General features: G+C 48.4%; 1 protein-coding gene across 1 annotated transcript; it reads right to left on the bottom strand.

Moving 5' to 3' along the window:
• Positions 1–8,020: 8,020 nt before the first annotated feature.
• Positions 8,021–26,901, bottom strand: WRAP53 (WD repeat containing antisense to TP53). Its single transcript, XM_033170577.1, has 11 exons — positions 26,817–26,901; positions 24,114–24,596; positions 22,288–22,386; positions 21,032–21,140; positions 19,091–19,179; positions 17,493–17,583; positions 15,803–15,935; positions 14,000–14,208; positions 12,292–12,395; positions 10,749–10,901; positions 8,021–8,600 (listed from the first exon to the last, which is right to left on the bottom strand). The coding sequence occupies exons 2-11, from the start codon at positions 24,386–24,388 to the stop codon at positions 8,402–8,404; spliced, it is 1,461 nt and encodes a 486-aa protein (XP_033026468.1). The 5' UTR covers positions 24,389–24,596; positions 26,817–26,901; the 3' UTR covers positions 8,021–8,401.
• Between the last annotated feature and the right edge of the window lie 415 nt (positions 26,902–27,316).

Genomic DNA, 27,316 nt, shown 5'->3' with positions numbered 1-27,316 from the left:
CCTCCCTCCCAACCCCTCCGTTTCAGCAATGAAATTCTCCCCCTTTCTTTCTTTCTTTCTTTCTTTCTTGCCGGCATCAGAAGAGAAGCAGGGAAGTTCATTTCCCCCCAACCCCTCTCAAAGGCATGAGAAGCATGTTCACAGAGGGATAACTGTCAGAAAAATAAATTGCAATCTCGAGAGGATGAAGGAGGAGTCTTCGTAACGTCTTAGCTAACACTCGTCGTCCAAAACAGGATGTTCTGTACTGTGCTTGAGCCTGTCTGAAAAATCCCCGTAGGAAGGAAATCCCAACAGGTCCATAACCTGAGATACCTCCAACCGTTTACTCTGGTTTTAGGTAATCCAGAGTAACTATCACCCTCTGATTCTGTACCTGTGAGAAGTGAGGACTGGAAATCTAATTCTACCCAAAAAATGTGCTATTGATACATGGGGTGGGGGGAGACTCCTGTTAGCAAATATATATATTTGATGTTTTAATTTTGAATTTGTATTTTAATCTGTATTTTTAAATTGATTGTTTTATGTTTTTGCTGTGATTTTAATTGGTGTTAGCCACCCTGAGCCCGGTTTTTGGCTGGGAAGGGCGGGGTATAAATAAAAATTTATTATTATTATTATTATTATTATTATTATTATTTTAAAAACTGGGGCTAGGGATCTTTGAGGGAGCCCTACTCTCGGTCCCTTCCCCCCTCACAGGGACGCTTGGTGGGGACGCGGGGTATTTTAATATTCCTTTTTTAAATTTTCAGTTCTATTTATAGTTCAATCGCCTTTCGAACCATTGTCTTGTATATGTTTTTGGCTTTTTGCAATTTATCCTTGCCGCTTGAATTAGGGCAAACCACCCCGAGTCCCGGCCAGGTTGTGCAGCTCACCTGTGTACCCAGGTGATCTCACAGAGAGCCAAACATTGAAGCAAAGATTCTCCCCAGACTCCCTTTTCCAAATAATTGCCTTCCCTGCCCCCGGCACAGAGGTGTCGACGCCCTGGAGCCAAGAAGGCCATGCTGGGCAGCAAGAAAGGTGATTTCGAGGCAGTAGTTGGGTGTGGAGAGAGAAAAGCTCATCCTTTGGCACACAGAACAGACTATGGAGAAAGTGACAGGTGTCCTTATGCAGATCCTAGAACTGCATCGAGTTGGAAAGGGACCAGAGGGTCATCTAGTCCAACCCCTGCAGTCAGTGCCGGATTTACGTATAAGCTAAACAAGCTATAGCTTAGGGCCCCCCGAAAAATATAGAGGGGGAAAAATCTGGATGTACATTTCCAAAATATAAGATAAAAAACAAATAAAATAAAACCTACAGACAGCAATAGTGTTTTGTGTTGTGTAGGCTCCTGTGATGCAAGGAATGGGCCCGGCCTGCTAGCCTGCTCCCTCAAATATCACTGGTTTGCTCCTTTCTATATATAGGGTGCCTACATAAAATACAGTCTTAATACCTCGGGTTACGTACACTGCGGGTTACGTACTTTTCGGGTTACGAACTCCGGTAACCCAGAAGCACAACCCAGAGTGTTCGCGCATGCACAAACCGCTACTTCCGGGTTTTTCGCGCGCTTGTTCGGGTTGCGTACTTTTCGGCGTACGAACTGTAACCCAGAACCGATTACGTACGCAAGCCGGGGCACCACTCGTATTTTGTTATGTGCAAATGGCTTGAGATACCTATGAGGTCCATAAATTAACATATAGCATATATTCAACACAAAAAACAGCAACAATTTGTTGTTGACAATGACAGCTGGACATATAAAGTTCCCCATTACCTTCAGTAGCTTAGGGCCCCATCAAACCTAAATTTGATTTATACCATTTTTTCATTCCAAATTCTTCTTTTTCGACTTCCTTCATCCTGTGCCCGGTTTTCTATTTTCTCCTTCAATCTAAACCAGGGGCCCCCAAAGTAAGGGCCGGGGGCCGGATGCGGCCCAATCGCCTTCTAAATGCGGCCCGCGGACGGTCCGGAAATCAGTGTGTTTTTACATGAGTAGAATGTGTCCTTTTATTTAAAATGCATCTCTGGGTTATTTGTGGGGCATAGGATTTTTTTTAAAAAAAAATTCCCAAAATATAGTCCGGCCCACCACACGGTCTGAGGGACAGCCCATGGCTGAAAAATTTTGCTGACCCCTGATCTGAACTGTCTCTTTTTTGAATTATTTTTACGATTTTTCCAAATTGTACCCTAAGAACCATAAATCTTCCTTGTTTTGCTTTGGGGGTCTAGGGTAGTGGTTTGTTCTGTTTTTGTTGTCAGTGTAATTGATTTATGTGCTAAATGATTTCAATAAAATTAATTTTAAAAATTTGTTGAAAAAAGAAAAATATGGAATGCGAATAATCAGCATTCTCATTACCAACACTAACAATATAGGAGGTCACCAAATTTCCGGTCCTCTTTTTGTGATACGCTCTGGCTGAACGAAGTCAGCCTGCGGTCCCCTGCAGACATGCACCCTGCACATGCTCAGAGGCAGCTTCCTCCTGGCATGGGAGCCAGGATTAAGCCCAGCCAACCGGCTCGCTGAAGGCAGACGGGCACCGCTTGCACGTAGGCCAGGAGGCCTCATCGTGCGTCCGCGAAACTGGACCCGTTTGAGGCCGTTTTTTTATCATTTCGGCCTTGGGGCGGGGGGGGGGGGAATGGCTGGGCTAGGCCTAGCAAGAGAGGAAATGTCCCCATACACAGGCAAGCCACGCACACCCGCTCACCAGGGCCAGTTCAGTTTACACGGTTGCCGGGCAACCGCCTCTCCGTGCAAGAATTCACTTTGGGCCCATTAACAGGATCTATTTATACCACAATGGCGGGGGGGGGGGGGCAGGGCCAGCAGGATAAGAGGCGAGGGAGCCTGGGTGTGTGCGTGCAAATCCGGTTCACCACCACACAAACCCAAATTTTTTATTTTTTATTTTTAAACCCTTTTACCGGCCGGTTTGAAACCTAGTTACGTTCACGCTGGGCGAAGAAACCAGGATTCATTTTTATTTTTAACAAGGAGGTTTGAAATTAAGCGACGTATCATCTCTGGGGAGGTGACCCACGGGCTCCTTGAACCGAAGACAGCCACCCCCCACCCCACCCCCTCGTGACGAGAGTTATATTGTTTTACGGCGGTAATCAGGGACGGAGAATTAAATTTGTTTTAATTCACTCGCAGGCTGGGTTTTCTTTGAGGCAGACGCACCCCTCAAAAACCGCTTATACCTACTTGGGCTACAAAAGACCCAACAATAAAAATGTCCAAATGTTCAAAATCCACTTCCACACACACCCACCCCACCGAGGTGGACAGAACAGCAAGCCGCCGAAGAAAAAAATTCCACTAGGGTAAAAGACTACACCTAATTTGCAGATTTAAATTTGTGTCCAAGGCTGTGGTTTTTAAAAAGACTGTTTCGAAGGCCTGTTTGAACATTGGAACTGTAATCCATATTTTTTTTGGGGGGGGGGGGCTGGGAGATGGCTGAAAAGGGCACCTTCCTACTCATAGGGTGGTCAAGTCCAGAGCATCCCAGACCCTAAGATTTCAAGTCCCAAACATGAGACCTTGGGCCGTCCTTGTGATTTCATGGGGACCAGCCCCGGAGATGGAAGTTAATTGGGAGAGGAGAGAAGTGCAGGACCCACCCCCCAAATGTGCTGAAGGAGGTGGGTCCGAGGAGGTGGCCTTTTTCGTGGTGGCTCCTCACCAGCTTTGGAAAACCCTGACGGAGCCCAGTTTGCTAAATCCGAAGGGACACACCTGCCTGTTTTGTCCCAGTTCACGAACACTTGGCGGTTTTATGCTATGGCTTTTGCCGTTTTTGCTTTTCTATTTATGCGTTCCTCCACTCTCCCACGGACGGGAGCGGCCTTGGAAAAATTGCCAGAAAAATACAAGCTGTAAATCTATCTATCTGCTTGCCTGCCTGCTTGGAAAGGGCCCCCTCGGTCAGTTTGAGAATTGGATCCGTGCAGAGACAAAACCGCATTGCCGTCATTTATGCCTCGCACACAAATATGGGATAAAAATGGGGCTGATGGATTTGCAGGCACAACTGCCCTGGCCTTGGAAGAACTTTCAGTGTCATGTCCGACTCGTTGACAAAAGCAAGGATCCCAGTAAATCCAGCCTCACCAATTTAGCCTGAAACACTCATCCTTCGGAGCAGCGCCACGAGTTGGAAAAGGGAATGGCGGTTTGGGGGAAGAGCCATAGCTAGAGGGTGGTAAGTTGGGCTCCCGCCAGGGGCGTTCGCAAAATCGGCTAAAAAATCTGTGCATAAATACGTCTATAAATAAAAATATTGATTAGTGCGTGAGAAATTGAATGGGTGGAGTGGGGGGGTTGGAGGAGAGGTGGGAAGAAAAGCTACCATACATTTCTGTGTATAAGACGAGGTTTTTAAATTTAAAAACTACGTTAAAAATTGGGGGCGGGGGAACATTGAATTGGTTGCTGCCGCAAACCAGAGATTGCCAGCGGCTATTGGTCATGTTATTGGTTGCAGTGGCAAGGACTGTTGTTGGTTGGTTTTCGCTGTGGCAATTGGGCGGGAAACCTCCCCCCAAAAAAGCTCAGCAACTCTGGGCAATCTCCCCCCATTTTCTTAATTTGGAGTTCCCCAAACTCTTTATACACGGGGGCATGTTATAGATGGGAAAATATGGTTTCCCCAATAGTGATGTATGGAAGTGAGAGCTGGACCATCAAGAAGGCTGATCGCTGAAGAATGGATGCTTTTGAATTATGGTGCTGGAGGAGACTCTTGAGTCCCATGGACTGCAAGAAGATCAAACCTATCCATTCTTAAAGAAATCAGCCCTGAGTGCTCACTAGAAGGACAGATCCTGAAGTTGAGGCTCCAGTACTTTGGCCACCTCATGAGAAGAGAAGACTCCCTAGAAAAGACCCTGATGTTGGGAAAGATGGAGGGCACAAGGAGAAGGGGACGACAGAGGACGAGATGGTGGGACAGTGTTCTCGAAGCTACCAACATGAGTCTGACCAAACTGCGGGAGGCAGTGGAAGACATGAGTGCCTGGTGTGCTCTGGTCCATGGGGTCATGAAGAGTCAGACACGACTAAACAACAGGGGGCAACCTGGACGGTTCTGCCAGGGGTGCAAGATCACCCGGCCATGGCTCTGTTTAGGGGTGGGGAAAGTAAAGGATTGGGGAAGGAGCCTTACATCAGATCATCTGCTTGGCACGCAGAAGGTCCCAAGGTCAATCTCTGACTGCCTGTCAAGGACTGGCTGAACGCAGAGGGATAGTTTGGGGGGGACCTGCTGGGGAACCCCCAAGGAAAGAAGGTTCAGAGGTCAGGGAATGGTGGTGGAACGATGATGAGCGGTCAGAGAGAGAGAGAGAGGACTGGGAAGAGGAGGTGTAACAGAAGCTGAGGGGTAACAGGGCTGAGGTGAGCTGGGAGAGTCCGTGGCAGAGAGAAGTCCAGAATTGAGAAGCAGAAGAACAAAGCAGGAGAGACTGATGAAGAATCACTGGGGTCTCCTCCCTCCACCCTTGTCTCGGGTGGCGCTGTGGTCTAAACCACTGAGCCTCTTGGTTCGAATCCCCGTGACGGAGTGAGCTCCCGTTGCTCGGTCCCAGCTCCTGCCAACCTAGCAGTTTGAAAGCATGCCAATGCAAGTAGATAAATAGGTACCGCTGCAGCGGGAAGGTAAACGGCGTTTCCCTGCGCTCTGGCTTCCGTCACAGTGTCCCATTGCACCAGAAGCAGTTTAGTCCTGCTGGCCGCATGCCCCGGAAAGCTGTCTGTGGACAAAGGCCGGCTCCCTCAGCCTGAAAGCGAGATGAGTGCTGCAACCCCATAGTCGCCTTTGACAGGACTTAACCATCCAGGGTCCTTTACCTTTTTACCTAGGAGAAGGAGAGGCATGAAAAGGGCGGAGGAGAGGTTGGCTGCACGCTTGCGCAGTCTCCAACTGCTTGTAAAAAGCCTTGGAGAGGGGACTTAGATGGTTGTGTGCCTGGAAATACAGAGTAAAAGGGAATGGTGGATCGTACCCCAGTCAAACACTTATTTCCATGTTTTCCCCAACTTTCAGAAGTGGGGGGGGGTGTTTTCCTGGTGCATTTCCTTTTCCTGTTGCTTTTAACATCTCTGTGGAGGATTTCGCCCCCATAAGGGACTAACAAATTTAATGAATAATAAAACTTACTAGGCATTGTTTGCCTTTCAAAATTTCTGGAAAACCTTCCCGAGGAAAGACCTTCTAGGCTGCCCCAAATGCACAGAACTGCTTTCCTTCCCACCCCCCACCACGCATTAATATATTCTGCAAAAAGACAGGGGGGAACTGGATGGTATGCTCAGAAATAAAGTCGGGTGGGGTGCGGGAAGGGAACAAACAGAATTTTTCTTAAAATTTCCCAACTGCAACCACAACACCCAACTGTGGAATCTCATAGATTTACAGAAGCAAGAAATCTGTGGGGAGAGGCTGCCCCCTTATGGTACTAAGCGAGTCTTGCAGCACCCTTCCCATAATAGCCAATAAAACAAGAAATTCAGACAATGATTCCTGCTTATGTGAGATAAAGGACTAGAAGTTATTCGTGCGCTCGCTTTAGTGGCCGAGGGAGCCAGCGTACAGCTTCCGGGTCATGTGGCCAGCATGACTAAGCCGCTTCTGGTGAACCAGAGCAGCGCACGGAAATGCCGTTTACCTTCCCGCCGGAGCGGTACCTATTTATCTACTTGCACTTTGACGTGCTTTCGAACTGCTAGGTTGGCAGGAGCTGGGACCGAGCAACGGGAGCTCACCCTGTTGCGGGGATTCGAACCGCCGAGCTTCTGATCGGCAAGCCCTAAGCCCTGTGGTTTAACCCACAGCGCCACCTGCGTCCCTGACCTACTTCCATGTAAAAGTGAGGGCCGAGATTTGCAATGATCACAAGCCCCAAATTTTCCCCACCCCAACAGAAACCTGTTGAACTTGAAAGCCTGTATTTAAAAATACGCCGCGAGTTCTCTACATTATCTTACCTTGCAGGACTAACGTACATTTTTACAGCTGATGTTTGCATGAGACGAGGTTCGTTGCTTTTTAAGATTAAAAATAAAAATAAAAATCCTAATTTCAGAACAGGCAGGAAAAGTCTTAAGACCTTTTTAAAGTACGTTAATATAATTTATAAAACGGAAGGCAGCAAACCACCCTCAGCAGGGACTTCTGCTCCACCTCTGCATCTTTACGTAATCCTGCGCCGGAATTCGCACCAACGCCCTCCCCCTCCAGAAAGGCGAAGACTTAGAAAAAACAAGAGCTACGATCGTAATAAACTTTTATTAATCATCTACATCACTTGCTTGCCAACGAGAGGATGTATTCTTCAGCCAGAAAATGGCAACTGGTGACGAACATTCACGGAACCCACCACAACAGCCCTCCCCTCCCCCAAGCGAGTCAGCACCACGGCCCACCGGTTGGGCGAGGGGTGGAAAACTATTTACATAGCACAGAAGGAGGGGGGAGCAATGAAAAAATCCCAAAAGGAGCAAATATTCTCCCCTTATATAAAAAAGCAAACACACACACATACACGCGGTTCCTGAGCACAAAGCTCAGATCTACAGACAGGCGCCCCAAAATCTTCCCCTGCGTGCAGCTAGCGCTTCCGCTTCCCAGGGGCGAGAAGGAAACTGCTGGTTTTCTTGAACCAGGAGAGATTCCTTCCCCATAAGTCAGGGGCCAGCAAGGTTTACCAGCCATGGGCCGGATCAATCCCACGGAGTTCGCCCGTGGGCCAGACTGTCGCAGCGCGATGCCGGAAATCGCGTCTGCACATGTCCACGGCGCCGGAAATCGCACACTGCACATGCCAGACACCGGAAATCGCACCTGCGCAGAAGCAATTTTCAGCGTCTGGACATGCGCAGATGTGGTTTCTGGTTTCTGTGCATGCACAGATGCCATTTCCGGAACCACTCGGCAAGTCCCCGCGCCATGCACAGGGAACTTGCCGAGTGGCCGGCTCGGTTTGCGGGCGGCTTGTGGGCTGGTAAAACGTTCTTTGTGGGCTGCATCCGGCCCATGGGCCAGAGGTTGCCGACCCCTGCCCTAAGTGAACAGCTCATGCCCCATATAGGCACAGCGACAACTCTGCACTGACCCCCACATCTCTCCATCAGAGCATGCACAAAATCTAGCCCCTTCCCCAACACGGCGACACCCGGCTCCATTCTCTCCGAATTCTCATTCTCTCCATTCTCGCACGACGCACATTCTCTCTTTGGTACAAAAGCGTCACACATATAAACATATAAACACGGCAACATTCGTGGGCCCGGGGGCACCCTTGGCGCGCCAGAGGTCCCGCACCCTCACGACCCCATGGCAGTTTCGAGCGTTGGTAGGCACAAGGAAGAGGTCCGGGGCTACGGGTGGGTCTGGGGCTTCTCCTCCGCCCCGGCGTCCGGGGAGCACCACCACAGCTGGAGAGAGTTGTCGCCGCGGTCTTGATGGCGAGAGGACGGCCTCCTCCCTTTCTCCTGCTCGTCCTCCTCGCTGTCCCACAGGTCGGGGAATTTGCGCTGGCCGGAAGCCGTGGCCAGAAGGGGCAGGCTGGGATGGAGGCTAAGAGAAGGAGGCAGAAAGTCAGCGGGGGGGGGGGGGTAAGGCTTCAGGAAACCCGATCCCCCTCCCTCACTGCTGGGAAAACAAGAAGTTCTCACCATAGTATTTTATTCAATATTCAGAGAGAGACGCATGGCGCTGCCTCTCTGACCATGGCGTTGCTCTGTGTAAAATCCCACCCACTCCGTCTCTCCTGTTACACATCATCCTTATGCCGCCTAATCTGAGCTTTCTGTTCCCCTATTGTCGCTCTCTCTTTTTTAAAGATTCTTTATTACAAAACAATTTACATAGAACGTAGACAAAACGAAAAACAACATAAACAGACCATAGACACTGACAACACCTCATTTGACATTACATACCCTTTAACTTCCAATTCTCCTCACTGTGCTTTTTATACTTTACTAGTCTATATACGGGGACGCGGGTGAGCTCCCGTTGCTCGGTCCCTGCTCCTGCCAACCTAGCAGTTCGAAAGCACGTCAAATTGCAAGTAGATAAATAGGTACCGCTCTGGCGGGAAGGTAAACAACATTTCTGTGCGCTGCTCTGGTTCGCCAGAAGCGGCTTAGTCATGCTGGCCACATGACCTGGAAGCTGTACGCCGGCTCCCTCGGCCAGTAAAGCGAGATGAGCGCCACAACCCCAGAGTCGTCCGCGACTGGACCTAATAGTAAGGCTCCCTTTACCTTTAGTCTATATATGCACTTCATTTTTATTATTCTTTTCAGTTAAATACCGGGGGGGGGGATTACTTTATAATTTCCTTAAACTTCAAGATTCAATCCAAATCTGTCAGGAGATCTGTGTAATTACAATACTTTTTAAGATATTCTTTGAACACTGTCCAATCTTTACTTGATTTCTGCTTAGAATTTCCTCTTATTCTCCCAGTGACCCTTGCAAGTTCTGAATATTCTACCATCTTTGCTTGCCAGTTAGTTTTTGTGGGGATTACATCAGCTATCTAAATTTTTGGGTATTAAAATCCTCGCCGCTGTGGTTGCGTACATAAAGAAGGTTCTGTGGGTTTTTTGTGTATCTATGGACATAATGCCTAACAAAAAGGCTGCAGGTTGCTGTTTTTTTTTAAACGAGAATTGAAAGATCTTTTTGCGTTCATTGTATATTATACCCCAAAATTCTCTTATCTTAGGACAGTCCCACCACATGTGCATAAAGGTGCTGTTCTCCTACTCTCAATGCCCGCCAGGTTCTGGGAGAAGGGGGAGATCTGGAATGCTTTCTAAAGACAGTCTGTCAGCTGTCTCTCCCCTGGTGTTTTTTCTCCTTCTTCTTCTTGCTCCCCTCCCAATATTTCCCAGCTTCTCCCCAGTGCAGCCTCTGAATTATGGCCTTCTGCAAACCACTGTTCTAAATCTATACTGTCTCCCTCTTCTCAGGAAGTGCAGGGGGGAGGCAGTCCCCACCATTCCCCTTCAGTTCAGTCCCTGACATCGGATGAGCAAGTAATTAATAATAATAATAATAATAATAATAATAATAATAATAATAATAATAATAATTTATTATTTATACCCCGCCCATCTGGCTGGGTTTCCCCAGCCACTCTGAGTGGCTTCCAACAGAATATTAAAATACAATAATCTATTAATCATTAAAAGCTTCCCTAAACAGGGCTGCCTTCAGATGTTTTCTAAAAGTCTGGTAGTTGTTTTTCTCTTTGACATCTCGTGGGAGGGCGTTCCACAGGGCGGGTGCCACTACCAAGAACGCCCTCTGCCTGGTTCCCTGTAACTTGGCTTCTCGCAGGGAGGGAACCACCAGAAGGCCCTTGGTGCTGGACCTCAGTGTCCGGGCAAAATGATAGGGGTGGAGACGCTCCTTCAGGTATACTGGACTGAGGCCGTTTAGGGCTTGAAAGGTCAGCACCAACACTGACCTTTAAATGCCAACAACCCACCCACCCACCCACCCACCCACCCACAGTGCCAGTCCCTCAACAGGCCTCAGGAGGAATGGCTGACGGAGTTGGGGATGCTTCGCCTGGATGAGGCCGAGAGGAGATGAGGGCCATCTTCAAATATCTGCAATTACCCCAACCCTCAGGGGTCCTGAAACCCCGTTTCCACCTCCGAATTAAGGGCAGGGCCTCAACACACACACACACCCCACAATAAGTACCTGATCCCGTTGACACAGTCGCTCAGAGCCTGGAACTGCAGAATGGGCTCCAGCAGGGGGTGAGCCAGGTTGTTGCTGCCGCTGGGGGGCCGAGCCGTGTCCCAGACGCTGACCAGTCCTTCTGTGTCGCCGCTCAGGAGAAATCTCCCACTCCTGCGGAGGAAAAAGCACCACGGGCCAAGCTGCGAGGTCGTCCCGGGGAGACGAAATTGGTGGGGCAGGCCTGGAGGTGTTCCCAAAGGGCACCAGGGAGCCCCACCAGATCCCAGAAGGGGCTGAACCCAGGGGTCGTCTTCTATGGCCCTTTCCTTGTAGCCTGGGTGCAGCATATTGATGACAGCCCAGCCCGAAACTCCGGACAATCTGGGCAAGAGGGCGCATAGATATTTAAAAGCACCGGGGAAAGGATTGTGCCCTGCGGAACTCCACACACCAAGGAGTGTCGCGGTGACAATTCCCTCCCTAGCGCCACTCTCTGTCCCCGACCTGAGATAAAGGAGCGCAGCCATTGTCGGACTGTGCCCTGAATCCCCACGTCGGCAAGGCGGTGGTCCAAAAGATCGTTGTCGACCATATCAAAGGCTGCTGACAAATCTAAAAGAATCAGCAGGCCCGAACCGCCTCGATCCAGCTGTCTACGGAGATCATCTATTAGCGCAACCAAAGCTGTCTCGGTCCCATAACCAAGGCAGAAGCCGGACTGAAACGGACCCAGAGCCAATGTTTCATCCAGAAATCCGCTAAGCTGTTCAGCAACCACTCTCTCAATTACCTTACCCAGGTACGGAAGATTCGAAACCGGGCGGTAATTGGATAGATTTAAAGGATCTAAGGATGTTTTCTTTAAGAGCGGACGCACCACTGCCTCCTCCAGCTCCCGTGGGAAAGTCCCCGTGCCAAGGGACAAGTTGATGATCTCACCCAGGGGGACCTGTACCTCGTCTGGACATTAAATGAATACTTAGAATTAAATGAATACTTAGAACTGGCAAAGCTAACCTCAATCATAAGATATCAGTCAAATCAAAAAATTTAAAAAAGGAATGGAAATGTTTCAAAGTTTATGTGTTAAAATATTGTTCTAAGAAAGATATGCTAATATGCCTAAAATAAAAAGATAAAGTATATCTATGAATTGGAAAAGGGAAGATATAAAAGAAATACAAAGAATGATACATTTGGAGAATGCAAAGATAAAGGTGGAAATAGAGATTCAATGCAAAGATAAAGGTGGAAATAGAGATTCAAAGAAGTAGAACTGCGGCAGAGGGAAGCTGCAGGTGGGGGGGAGTGTTACATGATAAGTGTGTAATAATTGTTTTCAATATTTTTGGATCGTTTTCAGTCTTTCCTTTTTTGTTGTTGTTTTGTTTTTTCCTGTATTATTTAAACAAAAATAAATAAAGAAAAGAATATCATCTTGTAGGTCTTTTCTTTCTTTCTTTTTTGTTGTTGCTTTGTTTTTTCCTGTATTATTTAAACAAAAATAAATAAACAGAGAAAAGAATATCATCTTGTAGGGGAGTGGGAAGGGTGCACTCACAGATCTAAGTCGAAATAAAGCCTCTGGTTGGTGGAAACTCTCCGGGACACAGAAAACAGGACCTCGCCTGGCTGCCGAAGGTCCCAGCAGAGGATCTCGGTGTCCTGGGAAATAAAGGCAAAAGCACACTCCCATCATAGGCCGGTTCCCCCAGGTTGGCGCCCCTCCAGCTGGTTTTGGTCTCTGCTGGTTGGGGGTGGTGGGACCAATAGGCAAAAGCAGCTTGGGAGCACCGGGTTGGGGAATGCTGCCCCAGACCTCGAGGGAGACGGCAGAACCTGAAGTCTCTCTCCTGTTCCCCCACATATTCCCAGAAAAAAGTGCCAGAAATAACTGAAGGTTGGGCGAATGAAGCATTTTCCCCGCGGGTGTTAAACTGCAGAACCTCCTCCCACTTTAAGAGGCTTTAAGAGGATTAGGTAAATTCGTGGAGGAGGAGAGGACTATTGATGGCTACTAGCCTGCTCTGCCTCCACAGATGGAGCGGAGAACGCTCTGGTGTTCAAATTTCGCTTGCTAGTTTCCCACAGGCGTCTTTGAGAACAGGATGCTGGACTAGATGGGTCACTGACCCGATCCAGCAAGCTCTTTTATGCTCAGAAAACCCGTGAAGGAGGAAAAGGCTATCTCCGGCCGCTAGCCGGGATGGGTGGCTTCTCCCTCCACCGTCAGAGGGAGCGATGCTTCTGGGATAGCTCAGTTGGTAGCGACTCTTAATCTCAGGGTTGTGGGTTCAAGTCTCAAGTTGGGCAAAAGATTCCCGCGTTGCAGCGGGTTGGACTAAATGACCCTCTTGTTCCCTGCCAACTGCACAGTTCTATGATTCTGAATGCCCGTGGGTGGAAACCAAAGGAGGGGAGGCCACTAATCTTACGCTCATGTACTGCTTGCTGGCTTCCGTTTGGAGCACCTGCTGTCCATGGAGGCGCAGGTCAATTCTCTGTCCAGGGCAGCTGTCTACCAGCTCCATCCTGGTACGCAGGCTGAGACCCTCCCTGCCCGCAGACTGTCTCGCCAGTGTGGTGCATGCTCTGGTTATCTCCTGCTTGGACTACTGCCATGCGCTCTATGTGGGGCTACCTTTGAAGGTGCCCCTGAAACTACAACTATTCCAGAATGCGGCAGCCAGACTGGTGACTGGGAGCGGCCGCCGAGACCACATAACACCAAGTCCTGAAAGACCTACATTGGCTCCCAGTATGTTTCTGAGCACAATTCAAAGTGTTGGTGCAGACCTTTAAAGCCCTTAATGGCCTCAAAGGCCCAGTATACCTGAAGGAGCGTCTCCACCCCCATCGTTCACCCCGGACACTGAGGTCCAGCTCCGAGGGCCTTCTGGTGGTTCCCTCCCTGCGAGAAGTGAGGTTGCAGGCAACCAGGCAGAGGGCCTTCTCGGTGGTGGCGCCCTCCCATCAGATGTCAAGAAAATAAACAACTATCTGACTTTTAGAAGACATCTGAAGGCAGCCCTGTTTAGGGAAGCTTTTAATGTCTGATGTTTTAAAGTATTTTTAATCCTTTGTTGGAAGCTGCCCAGAGTGGCTGGGGAAACCCAGCCAGATGGGTGGGGTATTAATAATAATAATAATAATAATAATAATAATAATAAGCCACTGTGAGAACAGGATGGGTTCTTAAGGGCCCGGCCCACAATGCCCCTCTCTCCTGTGCCCAGCCCTCAGCTTCCCCTGCACAGGTAAGCTCTCACCTTGCGCCCCCCGGTGAAGAGGTGGAAGCCGTCCGGGGAGAAGAGGGCGTGGGTGACGCCCCCCTGGTGCCCGTGCAGCATGGTGAGGGGGTCGCCCTCCGCTTGGGAGTAGAGGCCCACCGTCTTCGAGTACGAGGTGCAGGCGTAGATGGGCTGCGTCGGGCTGAAGGCAATGCAGGAAATGATCCCACTCTGGCCCTGCTTCTTCACTGGGATACCGGAGAGGCGAGAGGTTAGAGGAAAGAAAGGGCTGCTTCGCGCAGCGTTAACCTGCGGAACCCCCTCCCGCAGGAGGCAGCGGTGGCTTGGATGGTTTCAAAAGAGGACTGGACAAATTCGCGGAGAGGGCCATCGAGGGCTGCTAGCCAGGATGGTTGTGCTATGCCTTCATGGTTGGAGGCAGAGATGCTTCTGAATGCCGGCTGCTGGAAAGCTCGCAGGCGGGGGAAGAAGGGGCTCTTGCGCTCGGATCCTGCTCTTTGGGTTTCCCACAGGCTGGTCGCTCTGCGAGAACAGGATGTTGGGACTAGGTGAGCCGTTGGCCTGATCCAACAGACTGTTCTTGTGCTCGGGAGCGCAGAGACAGATGCAGGACGCAGCAGGGCCTTTTCTGCAATTGCCCCCAAAGTTATGGGACAACTTTCCAGAGGAGGCGCATCGATAATGTTATAAGAGTTCTAAGGTCTCAAATAGAAATTAAATGTTCATAAATGTACAAGGCAAACACATACATAAGTATACACATAAGTATATGTGTCTGAAATAGTACAGGAGAGCAATCCTGAAGCTGTTTTGACTCTCCCAAATTGACCTCAATATATTTCTCAGCAAGGAGGGAGGAAATGGGGAAATGCTTCCCATTGTCTTTTTGCTTATAAATCCTATCTTAAGGGTATATTTGTGTAGAAATAGGGTGAGCCTGTGACCTGGACTCAGGAACTAAAGTATTAACCATCACAAAAGAATGGCCAGGCTGCCCAGGTAATGCAATCAGTGACCATTATCAGGTATTTTGGCAGGCAGGATTTCTGCTGTATTTCTGCTCCTTCTGTGATGTATGTATGATGCTTTGGGGGGGTCGTCTTGGGCTACAGGGTGGGCAATTTCAAGAGTCTATATAAAGCCTTATTCTGGCTTCTCTCCTCCTGCGTGTGGTGAGTGGGGGACCCTGTTGCAACAATTTAATAAAGAGCAGGCTTACTAGCTGCTTTGCTTCTCAATATACTCTGGTTGGCCTCTCTTATTTTCTCCGACCGATAGGGAACCCACTTAAGGACTCTGTATGGGCTCCGGAATACCCCAAAGGGAAAGGGAGCAGTTTCTTTTTTCATATAACAACACCAACACAAAACCATTAGGCTTCCCAAAGCAGTGCAACAGCCGTTTACCTCATTTAAAAAGACACACATCTGATTTGAGCCAAGGTTTCTAAGGTTACGACTGGCTGCTGTTGGCACTGGGATTGATTAGTATCCCAGCTTCCTGGGATACGCCCCCATCTCATTTAATCCCAACGACAGCCCAGCGAGGTAGGCAAGGCTGAGAGAAGCAGGGATTGGCCCCCAAAGTCGTCACCCAGTGCTCTTTATGGGTCGAGGTGGATTTGAACTCTGGTCTCACGGGTCGCAGTCCAAACACTCCGACCACGACATCACACCGCCCAGATCCCTCCCTCCCTGTCTCCGCCGTTTTGCTCCTGGCCCCATCGAGACGCCCCAACGAGTCCCTCAGCCCCAAAACACCCGAGAGGGGGAGATGCTGCCTCGCCCAGAAACTTCCCGGACGGAACCGAAGTCGACTCACCGAGGGTGGGCCTGTTCTCGCACATGCGCCCGGGCCGCGCCGTGTCAAACACCCTCACGGTCTTGTCGAAGCCGCAGAAGAGCTGGGAGCCGTCCGGGGTGAAGCAGAGCGAGTGGGCGGCCGTCAGCTCATCCTGGCGAGAGAATGGGAGGGTCAGCGGGAACCAACTCCAGGAGAAGGGATTGTGTCGTGTTCAGAGGCGGCAACGCAGCCGGCAGCCGGGGAGGAGCAGCAGCTGAGACAACAGCAAAGCAGGCCAAACTTTTGCTACCATCTCCTCCCTGTTTTCCTTTGCTACTGCTACACCTGGAAGGGAGAAGGGAAATAGATGCCAGACCATCCTTGCAGGGGGACCTGGGCCCAGCTCCTAGTGGCGTACAGTGGTCCCTTGGTTCTCAAACTTTATCCGTTCCGGAAGTCCGTTCCAAAACCAAAGCGTGTTCCAAAACCAAGGCGCGCTTTCCCATAGAAAGTAACGCAAAACGGATTAATCCGTTCCAGACTTTTAAAAGCAACCCCTAAAGCAGCAATTTAACGTGAGTTTTACTATCTAACGAGACCACGGATCCATAAAATGAAAGCGATAAACAGTGTACTGCGGTCACACAACCAATCCGTAGCTGAACTGCGTTGCACACAGTCACAAAAGCAAAACAAAGAGCCGCAAAAACACAAAATGAATAGCAAAGGCAGACAGACCTCAGCGTAACACTCAAAACAGAAGCGTGGCACTCAAAACGGAGCACGTTCAGCTTCCAAAAAAAGTTCGCAAACCAGAACACTTACTTCTGGGTTTGCAGTCTTTGGGTTCCAACTTGTTTGAGTACCAAGGCGTTTGAGAACCAAGGGACCACTGTACCTGGTTCTCAAGGGAGTGCCATTTCAGGGACCACATTTATTCAATGAGCGGGGGAGGTTAAAAACGTGCTTTTGGCTTGTGAGGAATTCAAATCTGCTGTTGTTCTTGCAGCTGGACAACATTTACATCTACATTTGATGAAGCACGTTAACTGCTTTTGGAAAACCGAAGAATTTTCAATTCTGCCTTCTGAAAATGTCAGATACAGTCACACCACGTGTTGTGTTAGGTTCATGTTGCATCTTTTCGGCTTGCGAACGCGGCAAACCCGGAAGTGTATATTTCTGGGTTTCGCCGCGTGTGCGTGCGTAGAAGTGCCGTTCTACTTGCAGACTTTTCGGGGTGCGAACGGCACCCCGGAACGGATCGTGTCCGCAACTAGAGGTACCACTGTAATGCTAAATAATAATGATAAATAGCATTAATATTAATATAGAATGCAAGCACAAGCGTTTGGCAACCGTTTTCAACAGTTTCTTTGCCATTTTACACACAACTCACTTGCAACGAAAAACTCAAATAGATTTAATTCAAATATCGTTTGAATCCCCAAGTTGCGTTACAACATTTCAGAGCCCTTACTTCGTGGAATTTGAAAGCTGGAAAAGCCAACACGCTCATATAGCCCCCCCCCCCCATTTAATCCCCACAACCCTGCGAGGGAGTTTAGGCTGAGAGAGGCAGTGCCTAGCCTCAAGGTCACCCAGAGAGCTTCGTGCCCCAGTGGGAGGATTTGAACCCTGGCCACTCTAACCACAATTTACCACATTCCCCACACCACGTCTGCCGGGCAAAGCCGGCAACACACACGCACCCTGGGCAAATGCTCACCAGGTGATTGTAGGGCCGAAAGGTGGCACGCAGGTCTCCGTAGAAAGCATCCCATATGTGGATGGGGTTGTCCCGGCTGCTGCTAGCGACACTGCAAGGGGGAGAGAAGCTTAAGGAGGGCCAGTGAGGGGTAGCCAGGGGGCCGGGTGAGCTAGAAAGGAAGATGCAGGCAAAAGGGTGGGCAGCGCTCACTCACTTCCCAGCGCCACCTCGCATCTGGGCATAAACGCCAAAGACACACCCTGAATGAGCCCTGGCAAATCTGCGGAGGAGAGGGCTAGCGATGGCGGCTGTGCCCTGCCTCCGCAGCTGGAGGGAGGGACGCTTCTGAATTAAAAGTTGCTGGAAACCGCAGGGAGGGGAGAGGGGTCCTGCTTGGAGGTTTAACACCTGATCCCACTGTGAATGGTTCAGTTTGAGAGCCACTGTTATCTGCAATGGTTGCTATCATATTATCATGGAGGAGCCGAATGGCGTTCACAAATTTATCTGGGCAGGGAATTTTCAGGACAGTCCACAGGACATTACGATCTACTACAGGGGTCCCCAAACTAAGGCCCGGGGGCCAGATGCGGCCCAATCGCCTTCTAAATCCGGCCCGCAGATAGTCTGGGAACCAGCGTGTTTTTACATGAGTAGAATGTGTCCTTTTATTTAAAATGCATCTCTGGGTTATTTGTGGGGCCTGCCTGGTGTTTTTACATGAGTAAAATGTGTGCTTTTATTTAATACACATCTCTGGGTTATTTGTGGGGCACAGGAATTCGTTCATATTTTTTTCCAAAATATAGTCCGTCCACCCCCCCCCCCAAGGTCTGAGGGACAGTGGACCGACCCCCTGCTGAAAAAGTTTGCTGACCCCTGATCTACTATGTCAAAAGCCTTAGTCAAGTCAATAAACACCATATACAGGGGTTGGTTTTGCTCTCTGCGTTTTTCTTGAAGCTGTCAGGCGGTGAATATCACATCCACCATCCCCCTAGAAGGCCAAAAACCATTTTGGGATTCAGAAAGGGTCTACTCAGATATTGTTAAGAGATGGTTTGCTAAGATCCTTGCAATAATTTTGCTTGCCACAGCTAATAGAGAGGTCTCTCATTGGGACACTCTGTTTTGTTTTGTTTTGTTTTTGTTTTAAATAATTTTATAAGTTGTGTGTCTTGTTACTTAATTTTATCCTTTTACTTCCTTTTGTATGATTTGCGGTATTTTATGTATTGTGATTTGCTGCTATTTTAATTGATTATAGAGGAGTAACTCTTTATTGTAACTGATAAGTGTAAACTGTCTAATTATTACCCGCCCACCTGTCAAACCGCAATGGCAAGGCAGGGACCAGGCAGATTCCAGCTCCCTAGCCCTCGTCTAGAGCCCCACCTTTCTAATTAGGTGATGGTTAATTTCAATTCAGTTAATTTGATTGAGGCCGCATTCAATTATTTCGGCAATTGGCTTTTCTGGACGCCTCTCCTGAGGCTGCTCAAAGCTGGAGCCTCTTCCTGCTACTTGGCAAAATGTTTTCTTTCTTTCTTTTATGCCCACCAGCAACTGTGAAAGAAGAGGAAGGCAGGGGGGAAAGAGGGGAAAGATGGATTTACAAACAAGTCTGCGGGTCGGAGGAGTTCATCAGCGGGAACCAGCAGTAATCGTAGACGGTGTCTCCTTCTGCCATGCGCAAGACGGGACTCTGGTGAGAGACAGAGAGAGAAATGAGCACCGTGCCTGCAGCAGAGATCGTGACCAAGGTTGCCACCTTGGCGGGAATATTTCCTGCCTTAGTCTGGAAGACTGGCCCCCGTCCAGCCTTTGCTGCCCACACACTCCTTGACGTTCCCCACAAAGGAAGATTTGCGCCTGGGAAAGTGACACAAGGTCTTTCCCAGAATCCTCCTCTGTTCTGCGCTCCAGGGAAGAGGAAGGTTGGCGAAACCTTTCGCAGCTCTACAAAATCATTCTTTGAGGTAAGGCGACCAGAACCGAATTCCAAACGAAGTGTTTTGTTTTTGTTTTTGTTTAAACTATTTATCTCGTGCTTTTATGCTGAGTTTTTATCCTGTGAACCTCCCTGAGATCTTCAGATGAAGGGTGGTATAGAAATCTTAATAATAATAATAATAATAATAATAATAATAATAATAATAATAATAATAATAATTTGCGTAACAGTCTTGGTCCAGGATACCTGAAGGAGCGTCTCCACCCACATCAATCTACCCAGACACCGAGGTCCAGCTCCGAGGGCCTTCTGGCAGTTCCCTCCCTGCGAGAAACCAAGTTACAGGGAACCAGGCAGAGGGCCTTCTCGGTAGTGGCACCCACCCTGTGGAACGCCCTCCCACCAGAGGTCAAAGAGAACAACAACTACCAGACTTTTAGAAGACAACTGAAGGCAACCCTGTTTAGGGAAGCTTTTAATGTTTGATGGATTATTGTATTTTAATATTTTGTTGGAAGCCACCCAGAGTGGCTGGGGAAGCCCAGCCAGATGGGTGGGGTATAAATAAATAAATAAGTATTATTATTATTATTATTATTATTATTATTATTATTATTATTATTATTATTATTATTACAGCTTTACAGCTTGCACACTGCTGAGTGCTGGGTCGATGTCTTCACTGAGTGATCTGCTACCACCCCGAGGCCTGATTCCTGGCCAGTCATGCCAGTTCAGACCCATGGATGTTAGGAATACTTCTGCCCCTGCACACACCACTTTGCACCTGTTCTCGCTGAATTGCATATGGCCCTTTACCACACTGTAAGGTTCTCAGTTAGTTGCTCATGAGTAAGCTGCCAGAACTCCGCTGTTTCCTTTAAGGTTTTTATTGTACAGTGCAGAGCTAAAAAGTTCATTTCTGTATCAAGCGGTGTCAGAATCCGGGAATGTTCCCTTCCGGTTCTGACCCCAACAAAAGAGCTCCCATCTTTTCGTTTCACCCCACAACGCCTTTGGGGCAACAGAAGTTGCGCACCCCCTGTATCGCCCGCTGAACTGCGTGAGTGCTGGGTCTCTCGTGCATCCCCAGAGCCTCGGCTCCTTTCCCCCTGAGAGACCTCCCCCTCCTCGCGGGATGCCTCACCACTCCTCCCGCTGCTAGAGGAGGCACTGCTGGCAAGGTGGGACTGGGGCTCTCTGTAACATCCCGAGAGCCCTTGCACCACTCTGCGCTGAGTCGGGGATAGTTCCCTGACACACGCAATTCGCTAACTTTGGAGAGATCCTTTCGGAGCTCTACCCCGTCTAATTTCAAGGACCCTGAACTGTTTAGCATTGCCGGCCAACTCGGGAATCTCAGCGCTCACCCCCAACATGGAACCTACAGCCCTCCAGGTATTTCTGGGGCTGCAATACCCCATCACCATCACACACACACACCCCAGCATGACCAATGTTTTGGGATGATGAGAGGGGGAGTCCAGCAACTTTAGAAGCCCCCCAATTCCAGCCACAGGAGAATTTGCCTCTTCTCCTCCCCACATAAACATGCGCTGGCAGGCAGGCAAGACGCACACTCGGTGCTCATACCACTACCAACCATTTCAGAGATGGTTCCCCATTCCTCCGCGTACAGCTCAGCGGGGAGGTTGTAGATCCGCAGGGTGTTGTCAGCACTGTTGGTCAGCAGGCAAGTCCCATCAGGAGCCCTAGAGGGGGAGGAGGGGGCACACTGTTGGTGAGCAGAGCGGCAACTTGTTCCCTTGTTTGTCCAGACCGGGGGTCAGCAAACTTTTTCAGCCATGGGCCAGTCCACTGTCCCGCAGACCTTGGGGGGGCAGACTATATTTTGGAAAAAAATATGAACGAATTCCTATGCCCCACAAATAACCCAGAGGTGCGTTTTAAATAAAAGCACACATTCTACTCATGTAAAAACACCAGGCAGGCCCCACAAATAACCCAGAGATGCATTTTAAATAAAAGGACACATTCTGCTCATGTAAACACCATTCGCAGGCTGGATTTAGAAGGTGACTGGGCCGGATCTGGCCCCCGGGCCTTAGTTTGCCTACCCATGGTCCAGACTATGATAGACCACGGGGCCCAAACAATCGTTTTGAGAATCAAGGAAGCCAAGTTATACAGCAAGAGGGGAAAGAGATAACACACAACCCGTCTCCCAAAATATGGTTACCCCACCCCCATCTTTCCCTGTCCTCCCTCCCCCCCTTCTAAAGGAACGGCCCATTGCTGTCCATCAAGAGTTCCCAAACTCGGGAACGTTCTTTCATATGTGGTGGACCTGTAAAAGGGTAAAAGAGTATTGGGAAATAATCCATAATGAATTGAAAAAAACGTTTAAAAGTACTTTTCCAAAAAACAACAACAACCAGAGTCCTTTTGGTTGGGGATGATTCAGATGGAAATTCCCAGGGGTCAAAAAAGGTTATTTGTGTATGTCACTACTGCGGCCCGTGTTTTGTTAGCCCAAAAATGGAAAACGAGCGAGGTCCCAACCAAAGAAGAATGGCAACTTATGTTGACAGAATATGCGCAGCTTGCAGACTTAACATATAGAATGAGAGAAGAAGATCATGCGTTTAAAGAAGATTGGATATATGGGGGGAAACTGTGTACACTTGAAAACGCTGACAGCATTAAGATAAATTCAACAGTGTTTGACAATGAAACGGTCTCCCTCGGGAGGTTGTGGACTCTCCTTTCTTGGAGGTTTTTAAGCAGAGGTTGGAGGGCCATCCGTCAGGGGTTCTTCAGCTGTGATTCAGGGGGTTGGACTAGATGACCCTAGGGGTCCCTTCCAAGTCTACAGTTCCACCATTCCAGTCCACTCACCATTTGCAGCCTTTAAGGAAATTCTCCGGTACGCGGCTGTACTCCACCCAAGAGCCTGTCAGAGGTTTGGGGGCCTGCGAAAAATCATAGGTCGGGAAGCTAAAAGGTGAAGGAAAAGGAGAGTCACACTGTGCTGAGCTAGTTACAGGTATCTGAAGAAGTGTGCATGCACACGAAAGCTCATACCAAGAACAAACTTAGTTGGTCTCTAAGGTGCACTACTGGAAGGAATTTTTTTTTATTTTGTTTGTGCTAAGCTAGGAACACCCAGCCACCCCCTTACGGTGCTTACTAACGTCCCATTCCCCTCCCAGGATTCAGCATGAAAGGAAGGACAGGAGCTTCTATAGGAATACAGCAATGGATACAGGAGACCACCCCCTTCGCTCAGAAACACTGGGGTCTCACCCTCAGAAAGAGAACTCTGAAATCCACCCTCCCTGCAATTTGTGGTGGATCAAAGTATCGATATACACAGTGGAATAAGCAGTAAGAGTAAGTTTGAAGAGAACGGTGAATGAAAGGATGGTGTAAGGGTTTCAAGAGTGAGGGATTTTTCTAGCACTGACAGGTGAATCTATGGCCTTGTTTTCCCTCAAGGCCGTGCCAACAACGCTATTTTTGCTCTTCCGACAAGGCTGTTGCAACTCTTGCTTACCATGCGGCTTAACTTGTACGCATGTGTAAAGGCGGTGGAATTCCTAAACCTGCGTAACTTAAAGGTCCGTGAAGCTGGCTTCTGTGTTTTCGCAGTAGCCGCTGTTGATCTGGGCTTGTGCCTTAAGCACCACAACAGGTGTGGTTAACAGAGTAAAAGGAAACAGAAGTTAAGCAAACCTGTTTGAAATGTTAAGGAGTGAGAGCCTGCAAGCCTTAACTGTGCAAATCCTTAAGAGTAGGCAAGTGATCTTGGGTTGTGCAACTGAACTTGATTTTATTTGCTCGGACAGATTTTATTTGCATGGCAGGGCTCATGCCTTCAAGAAAGTAAAGGCAAAGTTTACTTCTTTTTTCAAGTAAAACTCGAGCCCTACCACAAAGAAAGTTATGAAACAAAATGTGCAGGCACCTTTCTAAGCAATTTCGGTGACATAAAGCCACGTTGGCAGCTCCTGCCTTTAAGTGCTTTCAGCCAATGCTGTGTTTAATAGTACAGCAATGGCATTTTAAAAAATATATAATGCTATTGTGATTACAGTGTGGTGTAGTGGTTAAGAGCGGTAGACTCGTTATCTGGGGAACCGGGTTCGCGTCTCCGCTCCTCCACATGCAGCTGCTGGGTGACCTTGGGCTAGTCACACTTCTCTGAAGTCTCTCAGCCCCATTCACATCACAGGGTGTTTGTTGTGGGGGAGGAAGGGAAAGGAGAATGTTAGCCGCTTTGAGACTCCTTCGGGTAGTGAAAAGCGGGATATCAAATCCAAACTCTTTATTACAGTGGAGCCTCAGGTTACGTACCGTCCTCCTTACGAACGCTTCAGGCAACAAGCTCCGCTAACCCAGAAGTAGATGCTGCTGGTAGCGAACTTTGCCCCAGGATGCGGGCGGAACTCTTGCGGCGGAGGCAGGCCCCATTAGCGAAAGCACGCCTCATGTTAAGAACAGTTCCAGGTTAAAAACGGACTTCCGGAACGAATTAAGTTCGTAACCGGAAGTACCACTGTATTGTGAGACGCTTTGAGCTCAACATTTGTTGTTGGAAAAACGGGATACAAATATTAAATCAATAATTTTAAAAATAATCTTTTCCCTTCCTGAACTGGGCAAAGGACCCATCTGAGCTGGACCTCCACCCATACATCTGTAAGGCAACACACAACACTCACTAATACTCTCCTTCCTCTGCCAACACTTCTCCATCATTTGCGTCTTCCTGCCTTTCTTCCTTGAGGTGATGTGCTGTCTCCTCGAACTCGGGTTCTTCCTTCAGGGGTTTGGGCCCAGGAAGTGCCTCCGCAGCAGCCCCCTCGTCTTCCTGGCCCCCATTTAGCCTTGGCACCTTTGCTGCAGGTCCAGAAATGGCCCCGGGGTCCACCTTGCTGTCGTCTGGCTGCCCCAGCTCCAGCACAACCTGATGGTCAAGGGGCGGCTCGGCATCCATCACACAAGCCTCAGAGGGTCTCCTGGAGCCCTGCTCCTAAGAGGCACCACCGCTGCTGCTGCTACTACTACTAAGAGGACAGTGTTTATGTAAGCCTCTGTCCTGGATCCAGCCAGACCACCAGGGAAAGCTTGAGTGTACCGCAGCACCGGGTGCTTCATTCATCCCAACGTGAGGAGGTAGAGGTAGCCGAGAGGGAGGGAGGTTTCTGCATGGAAAGGAAAAAGTTGCAAAATAAATAAGAATGCCCAGACTGATACCCAAATATTCCGGCCATCATTAGGGCTGAACGTATTCTGCAGTAACCATAGAACACAGTAGCCTGCCAGTCTCAGCTTTTTTCAAAAGTAACAAAACGAAATCAAGTTGCTAGTGCCCATGATAGGGAACTGTTGAGTAGGATTTCCCATTGGCACAGGTGCCCTGCCAGGCTTTTTTTTTTTTTTACCCACCTCAGGACTAAGAGAAACCCAAGCATGTCCTCAGGGGAATGAATCTGGGGGCGGGGGAAAAGATTTCGGCAAGGGGTGGGAGTAGACTTCTAGAACTCAAGAATCAATTTGCCACTGGGCCAAGCTCGAGGTGCTTTTTGTCATTTTATGTATAAAAATATTCACACACCTCTATTCACAGAAAAAATACCAGAGCGGTTTACAACAGTTACACATACAAGCCAAACAACACACGTCAAAATCAGAAATCAGATAACTGTATTGTGGAAGATGTACTCTTAATTGCTGGAGTAAGACTGAAGGAACAGAAGAGTTTCCCGCAGGTTTAAGTTTTAGCGTTTAAGGTACTTGGGGGTAGGGGAGACCAGCCTCTCTGCACTCCTGTTACTCCCCAGGCCCACTGAGGGTAAATAATAACTGCGAAGAAAGCCAATGGTGGGCTAGTTGTTAAGAGTGCTGAACCAGGACCTAAGAGAGAGACCTGGGTTCAAATCCCCCCACTCGGCTACATGAAGCAGCTCACTGGGTGGTATGAGCTTGTGGGCCAGTGACTCACTGCCTCTCTCCTTTCTCCTCCTAATTTACCCCACAAGGGTTGTTGTTGGGGAGTAAATGACATGGAGAACCACATAATCCTTCGAGTAGAAAAGCTAGAATATTATTTATTTCATAATATTAATTTTTCATTCTTCTGCTACACATGCTGTTTACGTGTTTTAAATTTTATATTAGAATTCCTTTAGTAATGTTATATTAGAATTTATATTATATGTTATATTATAATGTCATATTATTAATTTTATATTAGAATTCCTTTAGTAATGTTTTCTTTTGAAACATTTATGATAATTTTTTGTTAACTTTGCTCCATTAAATGTGCATTCTGTACTTGACCTCCTTTGTAATATTTTATTTTGAAATCTTTCAAGATAACATTTCAGTTTTCTGCTAATTATGTTGCTTTGAACACATACTTTATACTTGACTTTCTTCTGTGATGTTTCATTCTGGGTTGTTTTAGTTGGATGTTTTAATGTGGGCTTTGTGTTTTTATTTTGCATTTTTTATGCTCCGACCCACCCTGAGGCGGTGTACAAATTTAATATATAAAAGGCTTGCAAACCACTTTGCGATTCCACCCTTCACACACACATAAAAAGAGAGAGTGGCGTCAAAAGGAAATGAATAATAATTATGTATTGATTGTAATGAAAGTAAACAAACCTCAAAGCCATTCACAAAAAGTGATAAAATCCGAGAAAGTGTTTCAAACCTCAAATTGCTTCATGAAAAGGAAGAGCAATAAAATTGAGGGAGGGAAAGATCACAAGCGTACTTTAAAACATACAAAAGTGAAAACATTAAAGCAGATCAAGATTCATGCCAACTTTCCAAGCAGCCTTGTGTAAACAAGAATGTTTGGGGCTTTAAAAAAAAAAGAGAACAGCGAACTCTAGATGTCAACAGGCAGGGAGTTCCAAAGTGCAGGCGCAATAGAAGAGAGGCAGACGAAAATGGACTAAATTTATACGATAGTTGAAAGAACATTGTAAGCAATTAACATCACCAGTAGGGTTGCCTGAAGACTTGTAATGGGAAATCTTCTTCCTTTTCACGTTAATTTAAATTTTGGGATAACTTGTAACGAGTTTAATTAGAATTGGAAAACTTATTAAATGCTAGGATAGAAAGCTCAAATTTTGGAAACCACGAGGTGGGAAGGAAGGAAGTCAATAGGCTCTAGAGAACCAGAAAGTGGATAAGAATGATGTGATTATATATTATTAAATGGAAAACTAAATAAAAATATATTTTAAAAACAAAAAACAAAGTGCTGACGCAATAAGTAAAAGTAAATAAATTACCTATTTTAAGGGAAGGGGCTGGAGGTTGGGGTTTGCAAGCATAGAAAAAGCCCCCCCCCCATCTCCCCCTCTGTTACCCCCCCCCCCCAGAGAACAGGAGCGCCCGTTTACCTCCCAGCAGCTCCCCAACAGCAACTCATGGGCAGCCACTGGAGGCGGCCATGACACCCGCCGGCTCCGCCCACTTGGCGCCTCTCCGCCCCGCCCACTCGCGTCTCGCGAGAGCTGGAAGGCTCGGGCTCCCTCTCGCGAGACGCACCCCCCCCCCATCCTACCCATGTTGTTGTTGTTGTTGTTCAGTCGCGTCCGACTCTTCGCGACCCAAAGGCAGAAAGCAGCCCGGCCAGCAGCCAAACGAAGCCTCAAGCAAGCGGTGGTTCCCGGCAGAGGGATACGGCAGCAAGGAAACCACGTCGCTGGGAAGAAGCGCGGAAGCAAAGGTTGCCCCAGGCAACCGGCACAAGGCATGCAAGCTCCGCCCCCCAGTCGCTCTCAGGCTCCTCATTGGTCAGCAAGGCAGCTGGCCGGCAGGGAGGGAGGGAGAGAGAGGAGCTGCTGCCTTAGAAATCCGGGAAATTTACGGGATATCTAACAATTCGGGTGATGGCAGA

The sequence above is a fragment of the Lacerta agilis genome, chromosome 14 (assembly GCF_009819535.1).
Source record: "Lacerta agilis isolate rLacAgi1 chromosome 14, rLacAgi1.pri, whole genome shotgun sequence".
NCBI lineage: Eukaryota > Metazoa > Chordata > Lepidosauria > Squamata > Lacertidae > Lacerta > Lacerta agilis.
The sequence above is the reverse complement of the archived record's forward strand: the minus strand, read 5'-3'. Positions and strand labels throughout refer to the sequence as shown.